The 14946-nt window shown below is 38.9% G+C and overlaps 1 protein-coding gene across 2 annotated transcripts in view; it reads right to left on the bottom strand.

Moving 5' to 3' along the window:
* The window catches only part of LOC131688556 (microtubule-associated protein futsch-like), a 185291-nt gene that overhangs the window by 121052 nt on the left and 49293 nt on the right, over positions 1-14946 (bottom strand). For both annotated transcript variants that reach the window (XM_058972888.1, XM_058972878.1), the window contains exon 2: positions 7411-7734. In XM_058972888.1, coding sequence (XP_058828871.1) covers positions 7411-7479 — 69 coding nt within the window. In that variant the 5' untranslated portion in view covers positions 7480-7734. The remainder of the gene's footprint in view (positions 1-7410; positions 7735-14946) is intronic.

The following is a 14946-nucleotide window of genomic DNA, read 5'->3' as shown; positions in this document are numbered from 1 at the left end:
GTAATTTGTTAAGCAAAACATGTTCGTAGGGCTCCATTTAGAATAAATTGTTTGACATCAGTATGTGAAGAGTCCCAAAATATATAGCTATAATATATCATCAGACTGATGAAAAGATGGCCAAAATGAGATATGTAAAATTACCAACTTATCGACACTTGCGGCCAATGAAAAAAATAGCCAAACAATGAACCTAATGCCACTTGACATTCGCAACATACTATACACATTTTCCAACCGAGGCAACGAGAATGGCCTGCAAACTGACACCAGGTCAGCGGTTTAATTTATTCAACAGCACAATGCGAACATCTATCAACGCCAATCAGTTGCAAAGCGCCATTTGCGAATAGTGGTCAGTCTCGCGTTCCAGCAACGGCGGCGGCGGCGACTGCGACGGCACCGATGACGACGACAACGGCCATGCGCCGATGACCGCGACGACGAGCACTATAACCATATATAACCAACCATAGTAAGCCGTAAAGTAGGCTTTGGAATTATTATGTAGATAGGAAGGAGTGTGATCATAGTGCTATAGGATCGTGCCTGGTACTGAGAAATTGGGAATAAAAAGAAACGCCAGGCGCACAGAGAAATAGATGTACTAATGAGTCGCATTCGTTATGTGATGTTATGTGTCCCCAATTGAGGACCGCTTTTAGGTTCTCTACTGCAAATAACTGCAGCTGTCTCCTCTTCCGGCATTCGCGCTACATGCCCAACCCATTCTCCATATTGTCGCCGAGTATTGAATGCAGTATTCTTCTTCTCTCAAACATACCGATCACTTGATACTCTGCCTTCTTCAACGTTCACGCCGTTGTCGAACAGAGCAAGGGAAGGAGTATCACCGATTCGTATAGAGAGTAAGGCTTGTGCGTAGACTAACTACACATACCATAGAAAATCCTATTAACAATGGCAATATGCCTTTTTCCCACGCGGTTTATTTTGTTATCACATGTCACTAATATTTCAAGATATATATGGACTCGTCGGCTTATACCACCTCAGAAGTACTGAGACTACTTCATTATCAACCATGTTAGCTACCAGAGTTCGTTTCGCTTCACTGAATCGTACGTTATCTTGAAATGCACAAACAGAAACACAAACAGTGAAGTGATAAAAAAGGCGTAAAGCTTGGCGTAAGGCTTACTCGTTCCATTACGGAAGCTTTAATGAACTTGATGAAAAAATTTTTCTTAGATTAAACCAAATTTGGGAACAAAACAATTTCCAACTTGGCAAACAATAAGACAATTTGATAAAACGAACCTAGAATATACACTTTCTCATTCCGAATATTCTACTGAATTCTCGGAGATGCCTAGTCCAAAACTCAGTCAATAACAATTTTGTACGGATCGGTTATATGGTCCCGGAAATATAGACTGAACTATCCCGATTCATATGAAATTTCCATATAGGCAGGAACTAATTTTTTACATTTCAACGACATTCAATTAGCTAGAGATTACTGGGTAGGGAAAGTTATGAAAATTTGTGCCATAGTACTCAAGTGAGAGCAAGGATGTGATGTAAACAGATCGGAAAACTAGAAGTGGCAGGGTCATTAGAACAGGCCTAATATCGTACGGGCTTAATCTTTGTCTTCTGATAATGAGGGTCGAGCTTAGACAGCATAACTACGAATCACCCGAGTTCACTAGCATGTGCCCTGGTATAGATAGACATGTCCATCTTTAGCGTGACAACCGACCGTGTAATGTTGGATTAGATTTTTGAATATGCCTGCATTTACAACGGAAAAAGCGTTTTGAAAAATCTTCCGAAAATGGAGAGTCCGCAAAAGTATCCACGTCACGGTGGTGTTAAGAAACTGCATCGCTAACTAATTGTGTTCTAGTAAAAGTGTTTAACTGAAATTTCCATTTTTCATTACCTTACAAATAAATTTTCAGGAAACAACATAAAAAAGATGGGTGGGTAATGTTTGTGACATAACCGGAGTGTTGTGGCTACACTTCGGACATTTTAACAACTTTTAGTACGGATAAGGGTTATTTTGCTTGGTAAAGAGAAATGTCAATGTAGTGCACACTTAATTTTTTCTACCGAATCTCAGCTTTGTTCGCATCTTTTGCCGAAATCTCAACAACTGAGATCTCAGTAAAAGTTAGGTTTGACAGCTGAAACTCGGAAAATATTTCACTGAAAATCCGCAAACAAATCTCACTTTACTGAGATATCAGTTTCTAAATTTATTGATTACACGGCCATTGTAAAAGGCGAATTGAGTGTGCGTAGGAGATATATTTCGTACTTTTCTCACACCTTAGACCAATACTTCATTTGATTGATCCAGTACTTTAATTTGAAATCTGCTATACACAACAAATGTAAAATTATAACCGGTTAACGACCTATACCAACAGTAATAATGTCAAGCTGACAGAAGTCAGCAGCAGCCAATGTTCTTTGAATTCAGCACTAACATCAATGGTTTTTTTTTCAACCACCATAATTATCATAAAGAATAATTTGAAAATTTTCCATTCAAGCTCGTAATTTGAAAGCTAATTGATTTCGTTGAATATCACTAGATTTGAAACAACATGTCCGAAGCAGGGTTACCATATTCACAGATTTTTCTGTAATGTCAAAGATTTTTTGCACAATCTTTGATCACAGATTCTTTTTCACAGATGACAGATTTTTGGCATGTTGATGAAAATTTCACAGATTTCCACAGATTTTTGAAAATATTGTGATTTTTCACAGATTTTTGGGAAAATTATCACAGATTTTCACAGATTTTTTTTCCTGTTTCAGTCATCACAGATGGTAAAAAGATTTTTTTGACCGAAACACAGATTTCAATGTGGCATCCCTGGTCCGAAGAGTAGTCACAACACCCCGGTTATGTCACAGACATTACCCACCCATCCTTTGTCGGCATTTTTATTTTTGTTGTATTGCTCTGCTCTATCTCAGTGGGATAACTTTCTAAGCTGTTATTCCTTTTATGTATGGGCTCATCCATTTCAGGCTCGATTGAACCCTCTTTCCTTACCCTGAACTTTACTCATCTTCGTCAAGTTTCTCATTATTATCCTCACCCGCGATCCCTCAATTTACAAAGGCGCAAGACATCTAGTTACTAGTCCCCCAAACTCTTGATCAATCTTATCAAAGTTTCTCCAAATGGAACGACTGGTGGTCTACTTCTGGCCCATAGAAAACCCATTGAAAATCATTCAAATTACGAGGGGCCTGACAAAACTTGATTCTACCGTAACCGAATTGACGAAGGTGAGACAGAACAAGGTTCCCGGTTGTATTGTTTAATCTGAAGCAAGCAAATGCGCTTGCTCGAGAAGAGTTCTTTACGCTATAGTACCGCGTATATGTACCTTCGCGGCATGTGGAGATTAATGGTGTTGTTTGCTGAAGCATCAAATTGGCCATCTCAAAGATTCCACGAGTCGATCAGTAAAAATAATCAAATGCGACTGATTGTGTTCGGTATTATTCGAATGGAATGAGAGGGTATATTCCCCTTCCGATTCATTTCGGCTGACTTACGCCGGTTCTGCACTGCTAATTAACATTTACATAGATAGGATCCGTCTACCTGATCGCCTTTTTGTACCTTTTTGCCAAAAAATCAAATTGTTTAGATCATATTGTGGCAATAAGGCAAGGTATGCGGTAAGCGTAGGAAGTCTTATTAGGAATATTATTGCAAGAAAAACACTGAAAAGTGTTAAGATTGTGATCATAATCGGCATGATCTTTCGAAATGTCCCGCGTACAAATTGCGAAGGGTTAGAATCAATCGATCTTAAAGAGAAAGCTCTAGACGCTCTTACGCAGAAATGCTTAGGGTCAATTATCCTGAAAAATCCCCTCAACCTTTTGTCGTCTGATGAGACAGACAGTGGTTTAGGGAGAGAAAGAATCTCCAGTACAGCGGCTATCCGAATGGATAAAATTAATGTTTCGTATGTCGTTGCACGAAACAAAAAATGGAAGGAACAAATATGAGAATAAGATCACAGAAACTAGTGCGACAGTGCAGGAGCATCCACCGAGCGAAGAATACGATTTCCTCGCTGGTTTGATTATCGATGCCACGGTACAAGCCCACATGAAGCGGGTACCTGGTGGTACGAAGCACATAAAGACTTTCGAAGGCGTAGTGGTGGAACACCGAAAAAAATTCGAGCGGATTACGGTTTTAGACAGCAAGTTTAAAAGCTTGCTTTGCGCTAAAAAAAGAGATCATTGGCGTCGGTTTGTTGCTTGGCTAATCGAGAGAGACATCGTTAAGCTCTATATGGAACACCGCTAGAAGAATGCGCAATCGAAATGTAACGAAAGCGAGGCAGGTTGGACACCATGGATTTTTGACATTGCAAGGACGCCGTTTCTATGCAGGGAATTGTGTGCGACGTAGCATCGAGATTTTTCGGTGATGTAATTATCAGCTGCATTTCTGCCATGTAAGAACATTGCTTCTGGACCTTGTCTAAGCATCTGGCTCATTCTGCGAAGAGACGCTTTTTTCTCGTGAATGGAGACAAGTGAAAGTGATCGCCGTTCAAAGCCTCCGATCACAACTCTTATCGACCGGTTGAAGTGCTATCATGTATCCGGAAGCCATTAGAAAACGCGAAAGAGTAAATTGGAATGAATACAGTATCGTTGTTTTCATGTTGCATTCGACCCATACGATGAGTGTTGAACTGTTAGCGGGAGAACTTCCGTTGAAAGACCGTTTCTGGGATCTCTCTTTTCGTCTGCTTATCCGGTAGATGTTTGTCGAGTTTCAATCGCAAAACCAGATTTGTGACAGTGTACTTCAATCAGATTGCGCGAGGTATTAATCCTTCTACGTATGCTCCCATCCGTGTCAATCTCCAGGATACTTCCGCTGAGTTTTTCGACAAATCCATAGAAGAGGAGACTTGTGGAATTACGGATCAACTACGTTCGCGGGAGATCCCTAATAATTTTGCAAATTAATACAAACACGTTGACTGCGAAAAAATGTTCTTGACGGATCGCGCATCGAAGAGTCCCCTGGCTTCGGTATTTTCAACAACAATAAATCTGTCTCCTACAAGCTCAAAGATCCTTCTTCGGATGACGTGGAAAAATTAGCTGTCATTTAGTATGCCATTAGCACTCCTAGTATTTCTAGCGAAAGATACGAGAATGTGCTCGTTCTTCAATCCCAGGAAATGGCATCGACGACAGCATGGTTCAAGGGATTGTACGTAAGTCGGGATTATATGCGCGTGATGTTCAAGCTCACTGAGAATAATCGTTGCGTTTGTGGCGAAGATTGTCAAGACATCGAGCACGTTGTTTGGTCGTGTGCAGAATATTGTGATAATAGGTCCTTCGTGTAAGATTCTATGCGGACCCAAGGTAGACCACTCAACGGTCCAGTTCGTAACGTCTTGGCAAGCCGAGACGTCTCATGCATCGATTTATTTTTATTGAAAATATACAGGGGGTGGGCGTAGCGTAGTCGGTAAATCGATTGCCTTGTACGCAGCGCACCTGGGTTCGAGTTTCGACCCCGCACTTAGGATTAGAAATTTTTCATAAGAAGTTTTTCTAACCCGAAGAGGCGAATGGTTAAAACCTCTATCATCGAAATAAAAAAATATGTATACAGGTGTGATTCCTTTGGTCTGTATTGTCCACCTTCTATCACCTGCAAATCAGATGTTATGAATTAAATTCCTTTTGAGAAATCTGAACAGGTCTTTTGGAAGCGATCATAAAAGATCGCTCAATAGGTTATGGAGATATCGTGGTCATCGCTAATGTTAAAAAGCATAACCGTTCCCTTCAATTTTCATTATTTCCACGTAGCTTTTTTGAAACACATAAAGGCCTTAGATGATCTGCACAAGACTTCAACTATATACAATACAATCACGATAAACCTGATTTCGATCAAATGGTATATAACCCCTTACGGAATATGCTGCCACCGGACAAATATTTCCGGTAACTGCAAAAAGATCTTTGCATTTTCACACGTCTGTTTGTCTGTGTAGTAGCAGCCTGCTGTATACAATATACATACAGTGCCCTGAACGAACGGAAGGTCGTCCCTGATGGTCTGCGTCGAGTTCACCTTCCAAGAACATGTGACGACGAGTGGTGCCGCTGGTAGTCGTCATCGCGTAGAAGGTAAACCGTACTCCTAAAAAGGAAATCAATCGTGTGAGCGCAAGCACAGGATTACAAATGACCGGATTCGTTTAAGTGCGAGTTTGTTTCTCTGGTTGGCCCCATCTAGGCACTATAGTTGTTGAAGATCGGTGGTCAGTTTTGATTCGGTCTGTATACGACCTACCTACCTGTTGCAGTGCGTATGTTTGCGGTAAGCGTCGGGTTCCTTTCAAGGACTTCCCATCAAGGTAATGACATTTGCAAAAATGCAGATTATCTTGTGGAAGCCTAAATTCGACAACCAATAGGAAGGGGCTTGAATTGGTCAAGGGAGCGTAATGACCTCATTCAGTTCCTTAAACGACATTATTATTAACCTGAATTTACAAGGTAAATATATGTCCAACGTGTTAGCTCAAAAAATTCGTTTTTATATTTCACATCAACCAATATTTTTGTCGGGAAAATCCTGATTTTTCCATTTGATATGTCCAATGAATGCTCGACATTTCTAAGACGATGGTGCTGTCAAGCCAAATTAGCAACGATTATAGGATGTACAGTAAGATGAATCCAACTTTTTACGTCCTACAATAATTGCGATCAATCTTGCCTTGTTCGTAATATTGAAGCCATCCGTATTTGACGATATGTAGTTGTTTACACCAGCTTAGCAACAACGTTCCGCTAGGAATGTCGAGCGTTCGCTGGACTAACGTAGGATGGTGACTATACAATCCACCATTACTTGATTACAAGATCTGTGTGGGTATTAAGTCGCTTTGACATTTGAATTTGGAGGATAATAAATCATTTACACTGGGAATCGGTTGGTAAACAAATTACTACTAGGGTTAGTGGAGAGCTGTAATGGAATACAGTGTGTGAAAAATAAACGTCTCATTAGAATCTGAAGTTGACAATGTCTCATTATTTTAATTGTTCTACTTATAATTTGCACCCTAAAGAATCCATTGAAATGTGACAGGTGTTGTATTTTTACAATTTGTCAAAAAAATTGTTCCTCTTTTGAGCGAAACACCAACAATAACAATTTGGTAGTCGGCATGATCCATCAGTAGGCGACGATTGGAAAAGGTGCCTTATATATTTTGACACTTGAGCCGCTCACTCCCACACCATATGTACGGGGAACGCGTGCCTTACGCGAGTCTGCCTCGCACATATCATTTCCAAGAGAAGATGATGATGATGTTTACTTGCTTGAAATATTTGCCCAACACTTACCAGTTTCCGGAGCAGATCCTCATCTCTGATCGTAGTGATGTCGACGGTCGACGCGAAATCGACGGACATGATGATGTCTCTGTTGTTGGTTGTTGTCACCGGTTGGTCCGCAAAGCAAAAAAAAAAGTTCAAAACTAAACTCTTCCACCACCAGATTCGATATGGTGTTGTGGACTTTGGAGGACAAGCCGAGAGTCGCGTTGTTGATGATTAACTTGTTGTGGGATGTTATTTTTTGTTTCTTCTCGCTTTTAGATCACTTCAACTAGTTAGTGAGTACTGTAAAAGCACTTTGAAGCCGGCACAGGAAAAAACTGTGTGAATCTGTAAACAAAGGGAAGAGAAAAAAAAACTTTGAATGATTGAGGGGTGCGATCGAAGGTGGCGTCATATTATATTCAATGTCAATGGTCTAATGTCAATTCAAATTTTAGCAGCTTTTGTAATCATTTCATGTGTTAAATGTGCATTCAGTGGATTCACAACAGCCAGCGTGTGGTTGATTTCTTATTACGGACTTCCACTACTTTTCTTATTACGGACTAACTACTTTGTTGAATTCCAAGGCTTAGATTAATTTTCTCCTTGTTTAACGCCACGTTTCAACAAACATTAAATTTATGTTTTTAACTGTCGAACACGCTGAACGTTTTCCCGATGAGTGGTTCAAAAAAGTGCACAAGGAATGCATTTGGGTTTCGGTTGAAAAAAAGGTGAAACCGGTTCTGAACTTATACTGGCCTTCAAGAGTTGCTAAAAATAAACCAACGCTGAAATAGGGCGGTGACATCGTGCAGATCGTGCAGCATGAAGGTCACAAAATCGGTGTCAGTTTAATCAACCGAAAATTTGGGTTGGAACAGTGATGCCATCACTACGCAAATTTTTCCGTCGATCTACGGATTTAAGTTGTTTCTATAAGTTTGCAGATAAACATTTAGAACTTTCGAATTTTGTATTATTTCTCTACAAAGCTAGTCTAAAAAACCAAACCTTGTGGAACAATTTACGTGAATGTGTGGAATGCACCGTTGAAATTTTTATCACATAATTTCAGAAGATAGATGTATTGGTAAACAATAATCGTTCTATTAAGGCTCCAGATAGTTAGTCCCCTTTTTTATTGAAGTTCTCTGAAATTTACAGATTTTTCGATTATAGAGGTTTTAAGATTAGGGTCACTCGTCTCTTTTTCTCGTTAGAACGATCTCATTAGAAAACTTTCTAACTCTGTACACGGGGTTGGGAATCGAACCCAGATGAGCTGCGTACAAGGTAATCGGTTTACCAACTACGCATTGCCGCTTCCATATTTTTCGTAGAGTTTTCCTTGAAGTTAGTAGGGTTGTTTTGGAGTTTGTAGAGTACATACGTACGTAAAGCTTGCGAAACTCTTCTGATATTCGTAATACTATTGCAATTTTGTGTATTTTTCTTAAGTTATTTCACTAGTGCCAGTAAGACTGTGCGTGTTTCAATAAAATATTCTTGAAGTTCGTGATGATTCCCTTGAAGTTCGAACATATTTCGTAAAGCTTGTTGACATCCCCTAACAGTTTATATGACTACCAAGGATGTCATTGAATATGCATGTAGCTTTCTACGAATTTATAGACGCGGTCTCAAGAGCCAACATATAAACGCTCGCGCGATCATCAATCAAACTCGTCAGGGAGCTCCCACTATAAAGTACGGAGCTTAAATACACAACAGTCTCAAAGCTTGAGACTACAGTACACAGTGGTCGGAAACGCCATAAACGTGAACTTAATTCACTAGAGGCCAAACCATCGAATATATTCACAGGGTGTCTTTGGAGGAATTGTTCGTATGAAGATTCCCCACAATCTGATAATAATTGAAATTAAGCATGGGTTACTATGATCGAACTAAAAAAATAACTTTATACTGACGAGGTAGAAAATTGGTGTCTTCGATAAAGTTTTAGAAATGCTCATAGGGAAAAATTTTGTTGAAGAACTTGAGTTTGTAGGATTAAAGGTTATCGATTTTTAAGGCGTTTTCTATGGCAACCCCCTTAAATCTAGTTTTTTTTTAATATAACTTTTTTCATTGTGACTTCTCGTGCAAACTATGCTCAAGACAAATGTGTAGGTATCAAAACTACATAATTTTGTCAGACTGTGTGTAAAAATACTCATTTGTTTCAAAGTTATTGAGAATTTTTACATTTTTTACACCAACTTCAACTACGTATAAGAAAGAAAAGTGCAAACCAAAATGCACGTACAGGCACTTTTTCGACTGTCTAAACTATGCACAATTAAGTTAAGAAAGTTTGGTGTGTGGCACTTTATAACCCTATGAATAGGGTAAGCTTACTTAATCATGTTTTTTTTACTTTTTTAATACAAAAATCAGCGAAAATTTTTTTTAAAGCTTTTTTGGCCCAATTTTTGAAATTCTTGGTTTGATATTCAATTACAAGTTTTATTTTCACTTATACCTGAATATTTCAGATTTTATGAACGTGGGAGCAAAAATGTAAAGTTTTTAATATCATTGGAGCTCCCAAACTACTATATACTCAAACAGACAAGTCATAATGAATTTAATGCTTACAAAACAATGTCATACCATTAATTACTAAATTTTACGGAAAAATCAAAAAATGATTTTTTTTTCTGATTTTTGTATGGAAAAAGTAAAAAAAAGCATGATAAAGTAAGCTTACCCTATTCATAGGGTTATAAAGTGCCACGCACCAAACCTTCCTAACTTAATTGTGCATAGCTTAGACAGTCGAAAAAGTGCCTGTACGTGCATTTTGGTTTGCACCTTTCTTTCTTATACGTAGTTGAAGTTGGTGTAAAAAAATGTAAAAATCCTCAATAACTTTGAAACGAATGAGTATTTTTACATACAGTCTGACAAAATTATGTAGTTTTGATACCTACATATTTGTCTTGAACATAGTTTGCACGAGATGTCACAATGAAAAAAGTTATATTAAAAAAACTAGATTTAAGGGGGATGCCATAGAAAACGCCTTATAAATCGATAACCTTTAATCCTTCAAGCTCAAGTTCTTCAACAAAATTTTTCCCTATGAGCATTTCTAAAACTTTGTCGAAGACACCAACTTTCTGCCTCGTCAGTACAAAAAGTTATTTTTTTTAATTTGATCATAGTAAGCCATACCTAATTTCAATTGTCATCAGATTGTGGGGTACAATCATACGAACAATTCCTCCAAAGACACCCTGTGAATATATTCGATGGTTTGGCCTCTAGTGAATTAAGTTCACGTTTTTGGCGTTTTCGACCACTGTGCAGTAGAATGGGTGGGGGCGAACAAGGAAGCGGGTACACGGTTATGTAAACGAATTTATACATGCGAAGGTACACAAGCGACACACGCCTACGCTATTGAACCCGTTAACATACAAACGCTCGAGCCCTACGCGATAATACAACCCTGACCATAAACGCGTACTTTCAATTGCGATCGTTCACGCAAAACTATGCCCGCGATAGCACCTGTGATTACGTGAACATTTCAACACTAACGAATTAATAAACGCTATCTCAAGTGCGATTATACAAACGCGCGTTCACACGCGCTCATGAATTGGTCACGTCCGCAGGCCCCTACTCTCGGTCCTAGCAGCCTAGGTCCATCCGTTTAATTGGACCATTCTCAAAAAAGAAAACTAGCATCTGAACTAAACATTACACTTGCGGTCAGTGCGAACATTCAAGAACCCACGCGAATAGGCAAATAACCACAAGGTTCTACAATCGAATTTATACACGCGAAGTTACATATAAACTAGTCGATTCCGACAGCATAAAATACTAAGTCACTTTACGCTTCTCCGGATATGCCGCAGACTCAGGTGATTCACATATAAAAATACCAAAATATTCTGACTCCTGCGGTAGAAGACAAAGGGTTAAGTCGTCGGGAATCTCTAAACTTGCTCATATGATCCTATCCTACGCTTTTCTAAACTCTCTTCCTTTAACTTCTTGCTTTTCCTTGAGTACTATGGCTCTTAATATTGAAAAATACTTCACACCTTCCAGTCCCTTGCTAATTGAATGTCGTTAAAACATATAAAAGGAAAATTGACTGATTCTTAGTAGTTACTAATAAAGAAAAAAATACACACTAGCGCACGCGTCATAGAAACCCCCACGCGATCAGACACGATACCATACAAACGCTCGAACCTTTCGCGATCATCCACGCAGTCCTAATTCCATGATCCCGCAATAATGAAACCACTCCGGTTATTATTAATAAACGCGGTTATAGAATGTACACGCAGAGAAAACATCAAAAAGGTTTTTTATTTCAAATAGCATTCGTAAAATAATTGCCAACTTATACTTATTTGAACCACCAAAAATGCTTTTAAATAGACGTTGTGAATATGATTGGTATGGCTTATTATCCTCAAATCGATTTCTCGAAACTATCCGGTGGTATCCGGCGGTTTATTTCTTGCATGTTTTAGACGTTCTAATTTTTTGTACAAAATTAGTAAATTAATGAACATTCTTCTTATGTATTCGAGATAAACTTGCTGGCTTCTCTTTTTACTAATTCGATTAACAATAAAGGACGTGCGCGTGAACCGTCATACAAAGTAAGCATTTCAGTACAGTTAAGGGACCATCCATAAATGTCGTTGCATTATATGGGGGAGGGGGGAGTTTTGTATTTTGTGATGATGTGTGACGACAGGGGGGGGGGGTAGGGGGTCATGTCATGCTAAGTAGCTTTTTTAAAGGGGAATAGGGGTTGACCTGATGTCACGACAATCTCACCCGCGTCATCTAACATCGTTTTTGATTTTTTTTAAATCTCTTACGGGGACAACGAGGGGGGTGAGGGTTGCCGTCAAGCTACGTAATTATCAGGGGGGGTATATGGAATTTTGTGACGAAATGCTACGATGGGGGAGAGGGGTGTTAAAAATCACTCAAAAAATGCTACGCCATTTATGGATCATCCCTAATGCATGTTTTGGGCCGCTCAAAATTATTTCATATTCTCTTCGAGAAAACAATCGATCGTTTAAAATTTACCGTTTAATATATTTTAATAAAAGTTAAAAACTGAGGCTACAGCTAAACCTCAAATCTTAGCTTTTATTTAACTATTTTTCAATTTAATAGAGTTACGCAAATACTATAATTGTACTAAAACATTCGTGAACTAATTACTTATTTACATTATTACATAACAAAATTATTTGTTGTTTACTCTATCCCGGCAAACCCCTCTTTACGAAAATACGACTGCATATGACTCATTTGTCTCATTTCCGCTCTAATAGGTGAATCAAAAAATATGATTTATTACTTTTCTTGTGTTCTTTGCATAGGTATTGCTAAGATTTTCCTGAAACATGTCGTAAAGATCCATTTCATTTTCCATTTAAATAAGTCCTACATTCCCAAACTTCAATCAGAACAGTAGTATTATCAACCATCTAATGTTTCTTTGCTCATATGATAAATTTCCCAAATTCTCAGCAGCCGGTTGCCCAGAGCAATTATTACGTGTGAACGCTAGTGGTACACCTACTGACAAAATTTCTCTTCCCGTGATACTTGTGGAGATGTAGAGGATTTTTCGGTCTCTAGCAGCGACATGTGTCGGTCTAACGTTTCTTCCTTTCCCAGAAGATCCACATTCGGGTGTGGCTGGCGTTGGTATTGATCAACATACAGGGGGGGACCAGTATATATTGCATTATGTGGCTCGTCGTGCTATTTCCCAGCACGTTGTTCCAATGAACATTGTGCAATCTCAATTGGTTCTGGTCACTAACGGAGTAGCAACCACGGGTAATTTTTTATGCTTTTGCTTATTTTTAATTTTACTTTAAAATTTTTTTGATGCCTTTTCTTTTGCTAGTTTATCTTCGCGCAATATTACAATATTCCTAAAACGTATAATGAGTCCTAAAATCTTGAATTAAGTGAAAACTCAAGCACAATTTTGAATCGAATCCCTATCCCCATTGACAATCTCCCTCCTACCGAGACACTTGTAAAGTGTGCAGTAGTATATAGGGTCTATAGCAAAAACAAGGGTCGGACTAACATTCATTCTCTTTCCTGCTGCGAGCTACTTGCATGCCTGGCCGTCACCGGTATTTTTCAATAAACAACTTGGAGTTACCAGGAGTTATACATTGAAGGATGATTTGTTACTCCCAGGCATTAGAATCTATTGATTCTGTGTGCAATTTCCGTTAGTTCCGATCAATAAGAATGTAGCAACCAGGGTAAAATCTCACAATTTATGTTAAAAATGACTTACAATACATTTTCAGGCATTTTCATACTACTTTTAGTATAGTAGAGCTATAGGCGTTATCAGTAGGGTTAATTATTCATTTGGGAGTGGAGAATACAGGCTGTTTACTGATTTGTTCTGTGAATGTATTGTGTTGGAATTGTCGTTTCCTTACATTTTGCTTTCACCTGCCTTTCTCTTCCGTTCAGGAATATGACGACACGACAAGACAAGGCACATATATGCGTATAACATGCGGAGCGTGCCAATCGAGCCAATTCATTCTGATTCTTAACGATGGCCTAATATACCTCGATTGGTTAGACACCAGTGGTGTTGGAAGGGCTTTAGTTCTTGGGCACCCATCTCGTTCATGAAAAGTAACGGTTGCAATGAAAATGTCGCTTTCCAGGTGCAGATGGCCTGCCAGATCAGATAATTATTAGCAAAAATATGAATTAAAAAGTACCCGGTTACTGCTTATAATGCTGGAAAAATACATCTACCAGCCTATGAGCAATATTTCCACAGCATTGCCATGGTAATCTATCGAGATGAGTACGTCGCTTAAGTATTAGTGGTACCCCAGCCAAACATAGTGCCAAAAGTGACTTCCGATTTTTTCGCATCAGACCGAGCAATTGCAATGTGCAAGATTTGCCGGAGGTGAAAATGGAGTTTAGGCTTTCGCAAGTCGCCGTTATCCAGTTCGACCATGTCAGGCATACAGTGCTGACAACGTTCAACAAATTGGGCCAGCCGAAAAAAGTAAAATGCATAACAAGCTAAAACGAGTGGTTGTGTGAGACTATTTTAAAATCAAGATTCCACTGTATATGGCAAACGGGAAATCGAGGTTCGGTTACACGATCTGGCACCACTTACTTGCAAAGTTTCTATTTAATGATTCATATCGAGTCCATCACAGAGGATATATGTAGGAATTACATCGAAGCTATTTCAATTGGTGTTTTTGTGGTGAGAATAGGGGTAGGCCAATCGATTCCTTTCTACCTGACTCTGCACTTCAAAACATGGTACCATTACCATTATTATGAATTGCGCAATATCATAAATTTGCCGGTGGCCAACGAGACCTGTATTAAGTTGACTTTCTAGTTGAGTGTCACATGAGATTTTTGATGTTCCTGGAAGCGTTGAAAACTCCTCGTTTGATCTCAAATTTCTGAGACCAGGAGCTGTTTGCTTTAGCTTGTTGTGAAAGCTTTCCCGAGAATTAGGTATATTTGGCGGCCTCT

The sequence above is a fragment of the Topomyia yanbarensis genome, chromosome 1, assembly GCF_030247195.1.
Source record: "Topomyia yanbarensis strain Yona2022 chromosome 1, ASM3024719v1, whole genome shotgun sequence".
Classification (NCBI taxonomy): domain Eukaryota; kingdom Metazoa; phylum Arthropoda; class Insecta; order Diptera; family Culicidae; genus Topomyia; species Topomyia yanbarensis.
Note: the sequence above shows the minus strand (reverse complement) of the source record. Positions and strands in the feature narration are given on the sequence as shown.